Below are 13,914 nucleotides of genomic sequence, written 5' to 3'. Positions count from 1 at the left end.
AGAATGACTTAAAATGATGTTTTAAATTAACAAAAATAATAGAAAACCTCATATCGATTATATATTTATGAGTGAGATAGCTAAACGTTAAAATGAATAGCCACTTAAGAGTATGGTGCAGATGCTAAAATTGATAAAAAAAAAAAAACTATACATGCTCTTCAAAATAGCTAAGGAACCAAAATAGAGAATTTGCTAAAGTGACATCTTTTTGTCGTGCACCTAGTTACTTAGAGCTTATTCCTAGAGTGGCAATGTAGCATTATGTAGGTAGCTTTAGAGCTCCCTAACCACTGATACACTTCTGTAATGCCCTCCACAAGTAGTCAATGTGTATTGTTATTTACTTTTACGTTTAATAGATTAACACCCAACTCTCAAAAAAAAAAAAAAAACAATAGAAATGGGAAATCGAGGAGAGATAAACAAAAGAATTTATTTTATTTATTTATTTTTTACAAAGAATTTATTTAATCCGGGCTTCAGCAACAGCTGTAATCTCTAATGTCTCATGGTCATCCGAGCATACGTTTTCTTTTCTTAAATAAGGAAAAAATGATGTCACATCCAAATCATATACCACAAGTATTTTCCAATAACAGACACGTCATTATCCGCGCCTCTATAAACCCCCCCTTCATCTATTCATTCCCAGCTTGACCCAAAACAGTGAAATACCATCGAGTTTGCTCCCAATCCCGCCAAGGACAGATCCGTAATTTCCGCCATGAACCCTCCCGCCGTACCCAGCCAACCCTCCTCCCCTCTCTTCCCGCTCTCGCCCAGTCCCCACCGCAAGGTCGCGATCGCCGTCGATTTAAGCGACGAGAGCGCCTACGCCGTCCGGTGGGCGGCCGAGCAGTACCTCCGACCGGGCGACGCCGTCGTCCTCCTCCACGTGCGCCCCACCAGCGTCCTCTACGGCGCCGACTGGGGCTGGGTCCCCGTCGACTACACCCTCCCTGTCGCCGGCGACAAGAAATCGGAGGACGACCTCGACGCGTTGACCACGGCCAAGACGACGGAGCTGGCGCGGCCGCTCGTGGAGGCCGGAATCGAGTTCAAAATCCACATAGTGAAGGATCGCGACATGAAGGAGAGGCTGTGCTTGGAGGTGGAGAGGCTCGGGCTCAGCGCCGTCATTATGGGCAGCCGAGGGTTCGGCGCCGCCGCCTCCAAGAGGAGCCTCAAGATGGCGAGGCTCGGAAGCGTATCGGATTACTGTGTGCAGCACTGTGTGTGTCCCGTCGTGGTGGTGAGGTGTCCTGATGACGTGGAGCGGAGGTTTGGCGGCGATGGTGGTGGCAGTGAAGCGGCGGAGGACGTTCTGCTTCCGGTGCCGGAGGAGGACCAGGAGGACAATGAGGACGGTGAGCCTCGAGGTTTGGCTCTCTCTCTGATTTAATTGCAATTGCTTTGAATTGTGAATATTCAATACATTGTGGCACATATGAGGAGTTTCAGTCCAAAGTTTCATAAATCTCAACACTATTTGATATATTGGAATCATATGAGTCCTGTTTTGCTATGCTGTTCTGTGTCACCCACTCACTCATTGTTTCTCTTTGGCTCCATGTGTGTGTTTGATTCCCTATTGTGTATGCATCTTGTCCCTTTAGGTTCATATGTGACATTCTTCTCGATGATGTGCTATGCCTCTTGATGATTTAGCCGGCTGAAACTTGATGCGGTTTTTCTTGTTTGATGTTGCAGAAATAAACTGAGGCAGCCAGGCTAGGATAGATAGAGTACAAGTTGAAGCTAAATTTTAAGATTGTGTATAGTTGTTTCCTGTTGGTGGAATTATGTCTTGTAAATGTGGATGATGGTGTCGATTACTTAAAGTGAAGGATTTTATATCACCCTGAAGTTTCGTCTTTTGTAACAAGATTTTTCAGTGCTATGGAAGCAAGCATTGCTCCTTTCTGTGATTTCACCTGTACAGTTGATAATCCTCATGTTAGAGAAAGAGTGGTGAAATATATGTATCTCATCCACTTTTTGTTAAGTTTCTGAGTGATAGCTAAAATAAAAATATAGACAACATATTTTAAAAAAAATCAAATTGTAGACAAATAATTTCACTGTTTCAGCAGGAACATGCCCACAAAAGACACAGAATGCTTGCAAAAGCAAATTCAACGATGTGCCAAAACCAATAGGGTGTTCGGAAAGCAGACAAATATAAAATACCACAAGCAATACAAAAATGCAAAGATAGAATCCAAGTAGAATAGGGATTATTATAAAGAGCATGCATCGAAATAATCTTCACATAGCTGCCATAGTTCCCTCACTCCGACTCCTGCGCATTGAGAGGTCCTGTTTGAGGTTCATAAGCTTATTGCCAATATCAAAATAGTGATGTCGAGTATGGCTTGCTGTTGGCTTAGTTCCGCTTGGAGGGAGGTGTCCGTGCCTTCCCCTGGACTTCTTCAGTGGCAGTACTGATTGATTTGCATGACCGTGCGTTGATGAAGATGATGCCCTGTGAGCAGATACGCCATGAGTACTTTTTCTGGTTGCCTTGTGATCAGGTCTAAGGCCACGATCAAACTGGTGGGTACTGCCTAACCGTACTGACCTATCTGCAGAATCCTTCAGAGTGCTAGACTTGATTGGTTGACGGTTGTAGTAAGCCATGTGGGGAAGAAGTCCTTGCAAATATTTCTTCAAGTGGTCGTCTCCAACATTCTTCTGGGCAGGATTTCCTTCCAAGCTGATGGCTTGCAAGGAGTTGTAGTTAGCTGCAAGTTGGCCAAGGCATTTTGCTGTTGAGATTTTATTAAATCGCAGATCCAGAACAGCCAGCTTTAAGAGGCGATGAAGACCCTCCACCTCACTGATTTTGTTTCCAGCCAAGTACAACTCCTTTAGAGAGGAACAAGAAGCCAGGCCTTCAAAATAAACAGAATTAATAAAAAGAACTATCCAGGAGAAATAATAAACCAAAGATGCTCAAAATATATATCTACCATGCCCAATTCTCAAAATCCTGTTGTAGCTCAGGTCCAGTACGCGAAGTCTAGTGAGTTCACGCAATCCTTCAATATTGGCAATATTGTTTTTTGACAGATTCAACATATGCAGTCCTCGAGGAAGCGCACCAGCGGTTACCCTCACTGCAGTGAGTGTGCAAAAATAGAATGCTAATTAGAACTTCTAATTGATGAACTGAGAAGAAACAAGAAACACCAAGTACCATATGGAGGAGAAAAAAAAAATATTTGAACGATACAGATGAAACTACTGTAAGAGATGCAAACCTATGGCATTTCCCGACAGATTTAGCACCCTCAGACTCACAAATGCACTAAGGAATGGGATCACTGCCAATCCATGATTTGCCAACTGAGCTGTGGTCGAAGCTGCACTCAAAGCAGATATATATCTTTTAGCAGCTTCCATGCCAGGAGTGACCTTAACATCCGTCTTAGCAGCAGTCACACTATTTATGTCACTGGAATCTCTCTTCACCTGGTCATTAGATTGGGATGACTCATTTGTTTCTTCCAACAGACTGGTGTACTGAAGACCACTCACCCACTCCTCAATACGCTTAATCTTGAAATCCCTGCTAGGCAATTCATCCCAACGGCGAACTGAGGATTCTCCTTGGAGGTTTTTCCCTCTGTTTGCCTCATCTGATTCTGGCATTATCCAGTCCTTTGCTAAACCAGAGTAGTTACAGGAATCATAACCGTCATCAATGGAGTTTTCACGACTATGGTTCTCAGGTCTAGCTATGATATCATCCCTTCTTTGTTCTTGCATTACCTGTGTCCCAAGCTCATTAACTGAAATCTCTCTTCGCCTCATACCTAAGACATGTAGGTCCTGGGAAGATCTCGATGAGTGAATTGCTAAATGATTCATATGAGAGTGGCCCTTGATAGTTGGAGTAGAATCACTGATGTTTGGTAAAGAACATGATTTGACAAGCCCTTGTTGGGCCCGAGGCATATGGACACCAGAGTCAACACCGCACTCACCAGACACTGCCGTATCAGAATTTTCTTGGCCTTCCTTTTCTGAATGTAATGGTTCTCCAACTGAAAAAATTGATTCAACATTGACAACTTCAGAGCTCTGACACTGTTGAGGTGGGCTTACTCCTCTGCTTCCATTTGATACCCCAGATCTATTGTTCTCATTAGAACCATCAGAATATCCTTGATCTGTGTCATCCTCAGCATGAATGTTAACAGCTACCCTCCCCTCCAGGTTTAACGCACTTCCCAGCGACCGACTCTTTATAATGCGCCCTGTCTGACTGACCTTGATGTCACTTTCATCAATGAAGTTGCTTTCATTGTCATCTGATTTCCGAACAGGCTGAAGAGACAATACATGCTTTAAATTTCTACTAGTTTGAGACAATCCTTCTGCCTGTGATGGTTTTAAGCTTGTTTCTCCAGACGAATCCTTCAAATTCAAAGCTAGATTTTTAGAAGAATCTTGTAGTGACTTCTGCATCGCTTCGACAGAGGGTTGAAAACTTTTCTGTTTTAAAAGAAAAGTCAAGATAAGCCATTATTTATGAAACTCATCATAAATTCATAATAAATCAGAAGTTTCAAGGACTTGAAATGATGATTATTCCACTAACCTTAGGCTTTGGGGAATAGATGTGAGCTTGGAAACACGAAAACCTAACCATTAGAGGCAATACGAGAACTACATCAACACGCCAACTACCTTCGATTACACTGGAAAACTATCAACAGCAAACTACTGTGCTCATAATTGTCTGGAAGCTGGTATCAACAATATGATCTTGCTACATGCACCGAAAAACTAGCACCAAGCTTCCAAGGGTTAAACCACGGCTGGTCTTAGCCATAATCAAGCGACAATCCCACTGAAACACGGCACAATCTCCATATGTGTGATGATCTTGATCTCCTTAAAACACAAAGCAAGGCCACTCTCTCATTATCGCCCCACACCCTCCTAGAGGTGCGAGAAGAACTCAAATTTTTTGCAGCTGCCAGACTGGAAGAAAATCTTTGTCAATTAGGAGAACCCCAATTGAAACATGCGTTTGATATGCTGGCCTGATTGAATTAAGAAAAAGCAAAAGATAAGGTAACTGTGACACCCAGCAAAAGAACACAGACATATCAAATATTGCATATGAATTCATTACCTCACACAAGTTTCCATATGAATTCTTTTTTTTTTCGGCAAAGCAAGTTTCCATATGAATTCATTGCCTCACACAAGCATCTCATACACAGTAAAAGTATAAAGTGCTGCTAAATATTATTTTTCTTGGAACAACAACAACAACTCCCATTAAAGAGAGAGCCAAATTTCAAATTTGTCCACAAAGGGACAATAGCAAATGAATCAATTTACACTTTTGGTGCAACAAATCAATCAAAAGCTGTAATTAAAAAAACAAAAATAACTTTCATCTGAATTCAATTTCAATGGAATACATACAGCCACTATGCATTAAAATTGGCTCATTGAGCTCATTGAGATGCCTAAATGGGAAAGACAAAATAAAATATTCCAGCTTAGGCAAACATTAATTGTTTTTGATTGGTCAGACCCAGAAACAGTAAATCAACATTGGAATTAGTGACAATTAATCACAACCCATTACAGGAAACAACACAGATGTCAAGCACAAACAACCAAGAAGACGAATTTGGCATCAAAGAATCAAAACCCAGAAACCAAAAACGCACAGAAAACGAAAAGATCTGACCTTTTCTTAGCCAGATTGTTATAGAGGACTTGCTCTATAAACCTTGAAAAGAGACACCACGGTTTTTCTTGTTCTTCTTCTGCAGCAGAAAGTCAGAGACAAAGATATGAACTTTTTTTTTTTTTTTCTAATGTTGTTTACATAATAACAAACATATGGGTTGGTTTTGAATAAACGGCGTGAGGTAAAGAGCTGAGCTTTGACGCTAACCCTAAGCTCCTTGCTGCGATTTATAGACCCGACCGAATCAACGGTACTGATTTTTGTTTTCTTTTTCTGAATTTTTATTGGATTGAGGTAGCAAACAAGGACGGGGAAATTATTAAAAAAAAGAAAGAAAAAAAAGAAGAAGAAGATGAAAATAGGGGATAGGACATAAAGAAACCCCGAGTGAATTGGATTCTTGTTCATAAATTTGTGGTCTGGAAAAGAATTTGTGCTTTTGTTTCCAAACCTCTTCTTTTGATCTTTTCTTTAATAAACGAGGGAGAGAATTTTGCGTCCACAAAACACTGTCCTCGTCTTGCACCATACGTAAAGCTCTTCTTTGGGCGCCTCAAAATTCTTTCTTTTTTTTTTTACTAAGAATAATTCCTTTTGGTTAATAACGTTGTTCAGCTTTTTGGTTAGTTTTGTTTTTTGAAGGAGTAGTTACTAGAATGATGCCTAGCCTTTTTGAGTGGTGCCAGCTGCTGGGCCAAGATTGCTTCTTTGTTATGAGATGACTAAATTAAGGTTGGGTTCCAACCAATAAAGTTTTTTTTTTTTTAATCATAAAAAAACCAATAAAGGTTGAATTATACATATATAAAAGGGATAATGACCACTTACTCATAGAATACCAAATACAACCCCATACACTCCACCAACTTATTTTCAACCCCATTCACACAAAAGTTTTCTCTTTTTCTCCCAACTATTCCTTTCACCAATTATTTATACCATTAATACCCCCTTCTCTCTCTTGCTTTTACTATTACTTTGTTTTCTTTGATGAAACGTGGTGGGCCCATCTTGAATTTATTTATCTAAATTATAATTGCAGCTAAATTTCATCATCGATCTCGAAGGTAAACAGTTAGTTTTACTATTCATAATTTCGATCGTTGACAGACTTGAATTAAATGCTATTTGTAAAAGCACTAGCAAAGAATTGAAAAAAGAAAGAGAAAAGTTGAAAAAATTGAAAGACTATAGAGAACGTCTTAACAGAGAAACTCCCAACTACTGGGATATTATTTATAGACTCCAAACCAGGATCTATAAATTAGAAGAAGATATTGATAATCTTTTATATGTACTTGAAGAGGAACAAAAACCTCTTGACTACCTGAGCATTGGTTAGATCCGCAAATCACTGGTATCAGAGCTTGCAAAGAGCTCAGCAGGGGAACCCCCCCATGGGGTCAATATCTGATTTGATTATAGAGAAACTAAATTCTCTATTAGAAACTTCTGATGAAAAATATCAGATCCTGCATGAAGAAATAGCTAGATGTCAAAATCATCTAGAAAAAATTCCTATGATAATCCACCAGTTAGAAAAACTGGAAAACAAACTGGATTATATCAAGGATCTTCCAAAAACGGAAGAAGAAAAGCTAACAAATGTTAGTAGAAAAATCACTGAACAGCAAAAAACGCTGGATTCTATGAAAACTATACTGAAGGACAAGAAAGTGCCTACAGTAAAAAAGAAAGCTAATGGATTCAAACCATTAGAAAGACCAGAGAATCCTGTTCCAAACTTGATTTTTCTGGATCCTTCAACTAGTTCTACTAGTATTCGGTATGAAAAGCCGAAAGAAACTCGAGATGTTAACATGATGAGCATCTTCGGGAAAAAGAAAGGAGTACAACTCCTAAATTCTGAAGAGTTTGAATATTATGAAATCGAGCATGAGGTAAAAAACGCCTCAATTCCAAAGCTAGATTTCAAACAAATATACAAAAGGGGAACGTTTGACCTGATGGATAGCCATCATTTCAAATTACTTGAATTTACAACCCCCTCTACAACAGGAGAAACAGATCTACTGATGATCACTCCAGCTGAAGTCGCCAGAGCCAGATCAAAAAATTATCAATTTATGCATATTGGAGCAGTCCAAGTAGGCATAAAGCTTCTAGCTCGTGAAGGCATAAACTGTTCAGTTCTATGTGTCTTACAAGACAATAGACTGGAAGATTTTCAAGCTAGTCTTTTGGGAACCCTTGAAGCATCTCTGTGCAACCAAGTAGCATATTTCAACTGCTTCCCCAACTTCTCTACCAGCTTGAAAGATGCAGCTCACTGTCTCAGACTGAGAGTCAAGACAGATGGCATATCTATGAAAAATGATATGCAAGAATTGGCAATAGTATACAGGATATACTATAAACTGATGAGTACTACAGTAGAGCCAAAGACAAGGATATCAAACATCCCTGGTCTTACTACTGGATTCCTCACCAGTCAGAAGAACCATTCACAACAGATCCATAAGGTTACTTGGAATGAAGTAACGTTTCCTATTGAATGGAAATTATCCGGTCCGAAGCTACCAGCAGAAAGTGCAAAAGCTAAAATATATGAAAGCAGAAAGACTGGAGAAATCAGTCTAAATTTTGACAATCACAGAAAAAGTGATGTCTGTCCTGAGAATATCAGGATAAACAAAAATCTTCTCAGAAGAAGCTACAGCACTAGAGAAGCTAGTACTAGTGGCACAAAATCCATTATTGAAGATCCAATTACTGAAGAAGACCTTGAAGCTGATCTAAACAGACCAGTCAATATGCTTGGAGCACAAAAGCTCTATGATCTATATGAAGAAGCAGAATTCTGTGAAAACCCAGAAAGATTAGAAAAACTAATCGAAGAAATGAAAAATTTCAATCCAGGAAAGGAAAGAAAACTCCTTCCCTACCAGGATGTTGAAATGGAAGAAGGAGAAAGCTCCAAAACTTCCATCACCAGAGAAAAGGGAAAGGTAAAACTCCCTATACAGAAGGCCCCTACGGGCAGAGATGGAGAAAGAAATTCTCAAAGATTTGTCCCAGAGGACAAGATACCCAGAGTACCAATTACCAATTTTGGTATCTGGTTAGACCTGGATAAAACTCTAGACAAGAGAAAAACTCTTGACCAATGGGTAGACAGCCTGATGATGGCATCTGCTCTCACCTTTGGAAAATTCGAAGCTCCTGATCTTCAGATGTACTTTGAAACTACTCTCACAGGAGTAGCAAAAAAATATTATTTCTCTTTCAAAGAAACGGCCAGAGGAAAAGAATGGCTTGAAGATATCAAAGCTTCAAAATCTCCGTATGATTTTGCAGTACCCCTGTACGATCAGTTCTGTGGAGATTCTGCAAATATGAGTGAAAAGGCCAGAGAAACGGCCAAATCAAATATCTATGCTCTCAAAATTTGTGACATGAGATATTTTGAAGAATACTTGAATGAATTTCAAGAATATTACTGTACAATTGGGGAACTAGAAAGCACTGATCTAGTCAACCTGTTGCACAGGAAACTCCCTGAACCATGGAGAACAGCTGTGCGAGAAAGCATAGCAGAAAAACCGATTGAGAGATTTTCAGTTGGAGGAATTGCCGACAGAATCCGGCAATTACTGAAAGAACAATGCAAAGCCAATCTTAGAGCTAAGATGGCCAAGAAACAACTCAAAGAAGTTGAAAATTTCTGTTACGGAATACTGGATGTGCCAACCAACTGGGGATGTCATGAATCCAAGTTCTACAGAAAAAAAAAACATTACTCTAAAAAATTCAAAAAGAGCAATCAAAGGAAGAATTGGAAATTCAAGAAAAGTTCCAATTACAAGAAACAACAGGAGAAAAATCCTGAAAAGAAATTCTTCAAGAAAAAGAAGAATACTCATCAACATAAACAACCAAGCAAGAAAGCTTGCAGATGTTGGTTATGTAAAGCTGAAGGGCACTATGCCAATGAATGCCCGGAAAAGGGTAAAAGATCTTCTACTAAGGCTCTCTTTGAAGAATATGAGCATATAGTAGAATCAGCAAACATGAAAGGCTACGAAATAGCCTATTCTGATGATGAAGAAGACGACAGGTCAGTTTACTCTGCCTGGTCTGAAGAAGAAGATTCATCTGAGTCTGAGACAGATTCTGAAGTAGAGTACTTCGAATCCAGACAAATGAATGTTTTGAGAATCAAAAACTGGGAAGAAAGCAAGACAGAATCCTTAATGTCTTCTTATCAGGTGAACCCTGGTACATTCGTTTGTGACTACTGCTTATGTCATGAAAAGAATGGTCTCCCTATGTTCTGTAAAGAGTCAAAAAAGACTTATCACAAAGAATGCTTCATAGCTGAAGCAAGAAGAAAAACCAAGAATGGTCTTGTCAGCCAACTGGTTGAACAAGAATATGAAGAATATTTCTCTGAACAAAAAAAGAAAGAAGTAGAAACTTTGTTCCAAGAAATTATGGAACCATCTTCCTCAAAAATAAAGGAAGAAATCATCGAAGAAGAAAAACTCGATGAAGACATTGAACTGGTTGAAATACCAGAAAACGAAGAAATGGTGAAGCCACCAGAAACTGTTCAAGAATGTAAACCATTCATTCCAAAGGAACAAGCTCAAGAAAATGAGCTTCAGCAATCGAAAGTCGTCTCTATGAGTAGATACAGCAACTACATAGAGATTGGACTAAAATTCCCTGATCACAAAAAATATCATCTACATGCCTTTGTAGATAATGGATCAGGATTTACAGTTGCAAAGAGATTTGCAATTCCAGAAAAACTCTGGAAAGAAGAAAAGAAAACAGCTACTGGTGTTACTTTTGATGGAAGCCATCTCACCATGAATAAAGTAGCAAAAAATGTTCATATCACCATTGGTGGAGGAACATTTACCATCCATAATGTCTGGCAATCTGAAGGTCAAGGCGCAGATTTCTTGTTGGGTAATGATTTCATTCTCCAACAGAGATTTATTCAGGATGAAGAAGCGATAGGCTTCAGAAAAGGAGAACGAGTGTTCTAGGCAGATCGGCTTACTCAAGCCAAAAGTGTGATAGGACCAAACTTCACTACCCAATATCAGAGATCGCAACAGAATAGTGGTGATCTTACCCCCTACAAACCCAAATTTGAACCCATACTCCAAATCAAGCAACAAGAAGAATTACTTGTTGAAGAATCTTCTGAAGAAGAAGAAGAAGCAGAAACTAGTGAAGAAGAAGAAGCTAGTTTCATCCACGAGCATAACCTCAAGCACTTTCAGAATAAGCTCAAGTCTCAGAAAATTCCCACTCTTGAGAAAATCAAGAAACTACTCGAGCAGAACATCGATGTAGATCCTCAAAAGTTTTGGGAAAAAGACCCAGTGGTCTGTGAATTAAGATTGCATGACATGAATGCCATCTGTCATGTAAAAGCCATTCCTCAGTACAAAGAGGAAGACCAAAAAGAATTCAGAAAAGATATTAAAGATCTCCTGAACAAGAGATTAATTCAACCTTCCACTAGCCTTCATCATGCTCCAACATTCTACGTGAGAAATCATGCAGAAACCCTTAGAGGAAAAGCTAGAATGGTTATTGACTACAGAGATGTCAATAAGAAGACTGTCAAAGACGGCTATCAAATTGCTCAAGTACGAGTATTGATCAACCAGCTCAGAGGAGCCAAGGTCTTTTCCAAATTCGATGCAAAGTCGGGTTTTTGGCAGGTTAAGATGCATCCTGAGAGTGTACCTCTCACTGCATTTGGAACACCTCAAGGACATTACGAATGGTTAGTAATGCCTTTTGGTCTAAAGCAAGCTCCCTCCATCTTCCAGAGAAAAATGGATAATATCTTCAAACATGTTGCGGAGTTCTGCGTCGTCTATATAGATGACATTCTTGTCTTCTCCAAAAACAGAGAAGAACACATGAAACACCTCCATGAGGTTGTAAAGCTGATAGTTCAGCATGGAATTATCCTAGGTGAAAAGAAAATCTTCTTTATCCTTGATGAAGTTGATTTCCTAGGAATAAATATCAAGAATGGAGTAATAAAACTCCAACCTCACATCCTTGAGAAAATCTGGAAATTCCCAGATAGAATTCCTGATGCCAAAAGTCTAGAGAGATTCCTTGGTGTCATAAATTATGGAAGAGATTTCATCCCAAAAATATCAGGGTTAACAGCAATGTTATCTCCTAAAACGAGTTCTAAAAGAAAATGGAACTTCACAGAAGATGATGAAAAAACTGTAAAGCAGATAAAAAATCTCTGCAAAAACCTCCCTCCTCTGCAACAACCAGAAGAGAATGATGAGATTATCCTCCAGACAGATGCGAGTGATAATTACTGGTCCGGTGTTGTTCTGGCGAAAGCGCCTGGAACTAACATTGAAAAGATCTGTAAATTTTGTAGTGGCAAGTTCAGCCCTGCAGAACTAAATTATCCCACAGGGGAAAAAGAAATCTTGGCTGTCAAAAAAACAATTTTAAATTCTCCAGCTTTCCTTGGAAAACCCTTTACTGTCCGCACCGATTGTGCCAGAGTAAAGAATTTCAAAAATTTCAAACTTGATAAAGCTGCTGATAGAGGAAGACTAGCTAACTGGCAATTATTCCTTAACCAATATGATTATGTTGTTGAATTAATTTCAGGAAACAAGAACTATCTTCCAGACGCCTTAACAAGGGAATTAGCCATGTTCAGAAATGATGACGACGACGAAGGTCGCAATCCCAGAAGCAGAAGAGCTGGGAAAGAACATGAAACAACCGATGAGGATCCCAAAGAAAAAATCCTCAAGAGGTTCCTGCTAAGTTCAAAAGGCTTAGCCACAACTGATCAATCCCAGGGTAAAGGATTGACTAGCCCGTCTCAAACGGCAGACGGTAAAGGCTCATCAAGACCGTTGACGGCTGTTGCTTTGCCAAAAAGCAAACCTACTCCAACTGGAGTAATAAATGTTTTCAATTATGAACTTCGAACGTTCGATACTCCTGTGTTCAGAACTGGCAGGAGATTAGCTTACCACCAGAAGGCAATTCTGGATAATCTTTTATTTGCCTTTCAGGAAAGAAGCAGTGGTCTTATGTTTCCAGCTCTCTTTGCATTAGCTGAAGAACTATACGAGAATGCAAGACCACAGTTCGAAGAATTACAGCAGAGTGCTGTCAAGAAAGAAAAAATTAACTTCCTTGAACATCCAGAAAGTGCTAGGGTCCCTATCATGGCACTCAATGAATCAGATTGGCATGATTTCCACAAACTGATAGGAAGACACAATTCAGAAGACCTTGTTCCTCCAACCCTCTTCATTGTCTCAGGATCATACGTTGGAAGATACTTGGTTAATGTTCAAAGTGAACATCCTCAAGAACACAAGCTTTGGCTTGTTGAAAATGGTTTTGTCCATAATCTATGGAGCAAAACAAATGATGATCTAAAAGGATTGCCGCCCATCATTGTCAACACAGTCAAAAATATCAGAAAAAATGACTGTACACTTCGACTGAAGTTCAGATCCACTCCTCCAGAATGGATTAGAAAGGCAAACGGCGAGGTCGAATACATTTCTCCATATCATTATGTGAGAATTATTCAAAGAAAATATCTACAACCTGCCTGTGTTGGGTACAACGGACAACCAAATTCAAGCATCCCATGGATGAAAGCCATGGCCCTGGAATATATGAAGAAGATCATCTCTGAAGATATCAACAATACCTTCCTGGCAGCAGGAGAAAAAACTATTATCACTGCCTATGATCATCCTGACATAGTCAGCAGTGACCTATTTCTATCTCTCACCAGAAAAGAGATAGACTCAACGATGGCATGCATGCAGTGGATAGAACGACTTGAAAATGACAACCACTACAAGATGTATGTTGATACAGACGTTGAAGATAATGCCACAACGGATAGAATGGCCCAAGCTGACAACAACTCCTTTGTCTTAGGCCATAATTCTGAAACAGACGAGAACATGTGAAGCAGCAGGTGTAGAAAACACCGAAAGTACTTTTGGACTCTTCCCAAAAGCTACTTTTGCTTTTCAAAAAAGGAAAGGTGAAAAACATTTCACCCAAAAGGGAACCTGCCTTTTCCTTGTCCGACCTCCACCACCAGGAGCACTCAGGAAAGCAGGAAATCACGGAGTTGAACTGTATATTTTATGTTTTTGAATTTAAGTTTGAAGTCCGCTCTCTAT

At 39.6% G+C, this 13,914-nt stretch overlaps 2 protein-coding genes across 3 annotated transcripts; one reads left to right on the top strand and one right to left on the bottom strand.

The window, feature by feature from the left end:
• The first annotated feature begins 550 nt into the window (after positions 1–550).
• On the top strand, positions 551–1,931 carry LOC133726105 (universal stress protein PHOS32-like). 2 transcript variants are annotated; one of them, XM_062153582.1, is made up of 2 exons: positions 551–1,370; positions 1,714–1,931. In XM_062153582.1, exons 1-2 carry the CDS (start codon positions 728–730, stop codon positions 1,722–1,724), a joined length of 654 nt encoding a protein of 217 aa, XP_062009566.1. In that variant the 5' UTR covers positions 551–727; the 3' UTR covers positions 1,725–1,931. The 2 variants fall into 2 exon arrangements, with proteins under 2 accessions (XP_062009566.1, XP_062009565.1); XM_062153581.1 differs by having other exon boundaries at positions 551–1,382.
• Positions 1,932–2,048: 117 nt separating this feature from the next.
• Positions 2,049–6,146, bottom strand: LOC133726104 (uncharacterized). Its single transcript, XM_062153580.1, has 5 exons — positions 5,720–6,146; positions 4,610–5,057; positions 3,267–4,503; positions 2,976–3,122; positions 2,049–2,897 (listed from the first exon to the last, which is right to left on the bottom strand). The coding sequence occupies exons 2-5, from the start codon at positions 4,658–4,660 to the stop codon at positions 2,272–2,274; spliced, it is 2,061 nt and encodes a 686-aa protein (XP_062009564.1). The 5' UTR covers positions 4,661–5,057; positions 5,720–6,146; the 3' UTR covers positions 2,049–2,271.
• Positions 6,147–13,914: the final 7,768 nt, after the last annotated feature.

The sequence above is a fragment of the Rosa rugosa genome, chromosome 1, assembly GCF_958449725.1.
Source record: "Rosa rugosa chromosome 1, drRosRugo1.1, whole genome shotgun sequence".
In the NCBI taxonomy this organism is placed as follows: Eukaryota; Viridiplantae; Streptophyta; class Magnoliopsida; order Rosales; family Rosaceae; genus Rosa; species Rosa rugosa.
Note: the sequence above shows the minus strand (reverse complement) of the source record. Positions and strands in the feature narration are given on the sequence as shown.

Bases quoted from the DNA above. Each gene is read 5' to 3' on its own strand.
- LOC133726105 (XM_062153581.1), top strand. From the start codon at position 728: ATGAACCCTCCCGCCGTACCCAGCCAACCCTCCTCCCCTCTCTTCCCG.
- LOC133726104 (XM_062153580.1), bottom strand. From the start codon at position 4,660: ATGGTTAGGTTTTCGTGTTTCCAAGCTCACATCTATTCCCCAAAGCCT. The intron at 4,504-4,609 runs GTTAGTGGAATA...CTTTTAAAACAG, and splicing joins TCTATTCCCCAAAGCCTAAG to AAAAGTTTTCAACCCTCTGT. The intron at 3,123-3,266 runs GTTTGCATCTCT...CACTCACTGCAG, and splicing joins TCTGTCGGGAAATGCCATAG to TGAGGGTAACCGCTGGTGCG.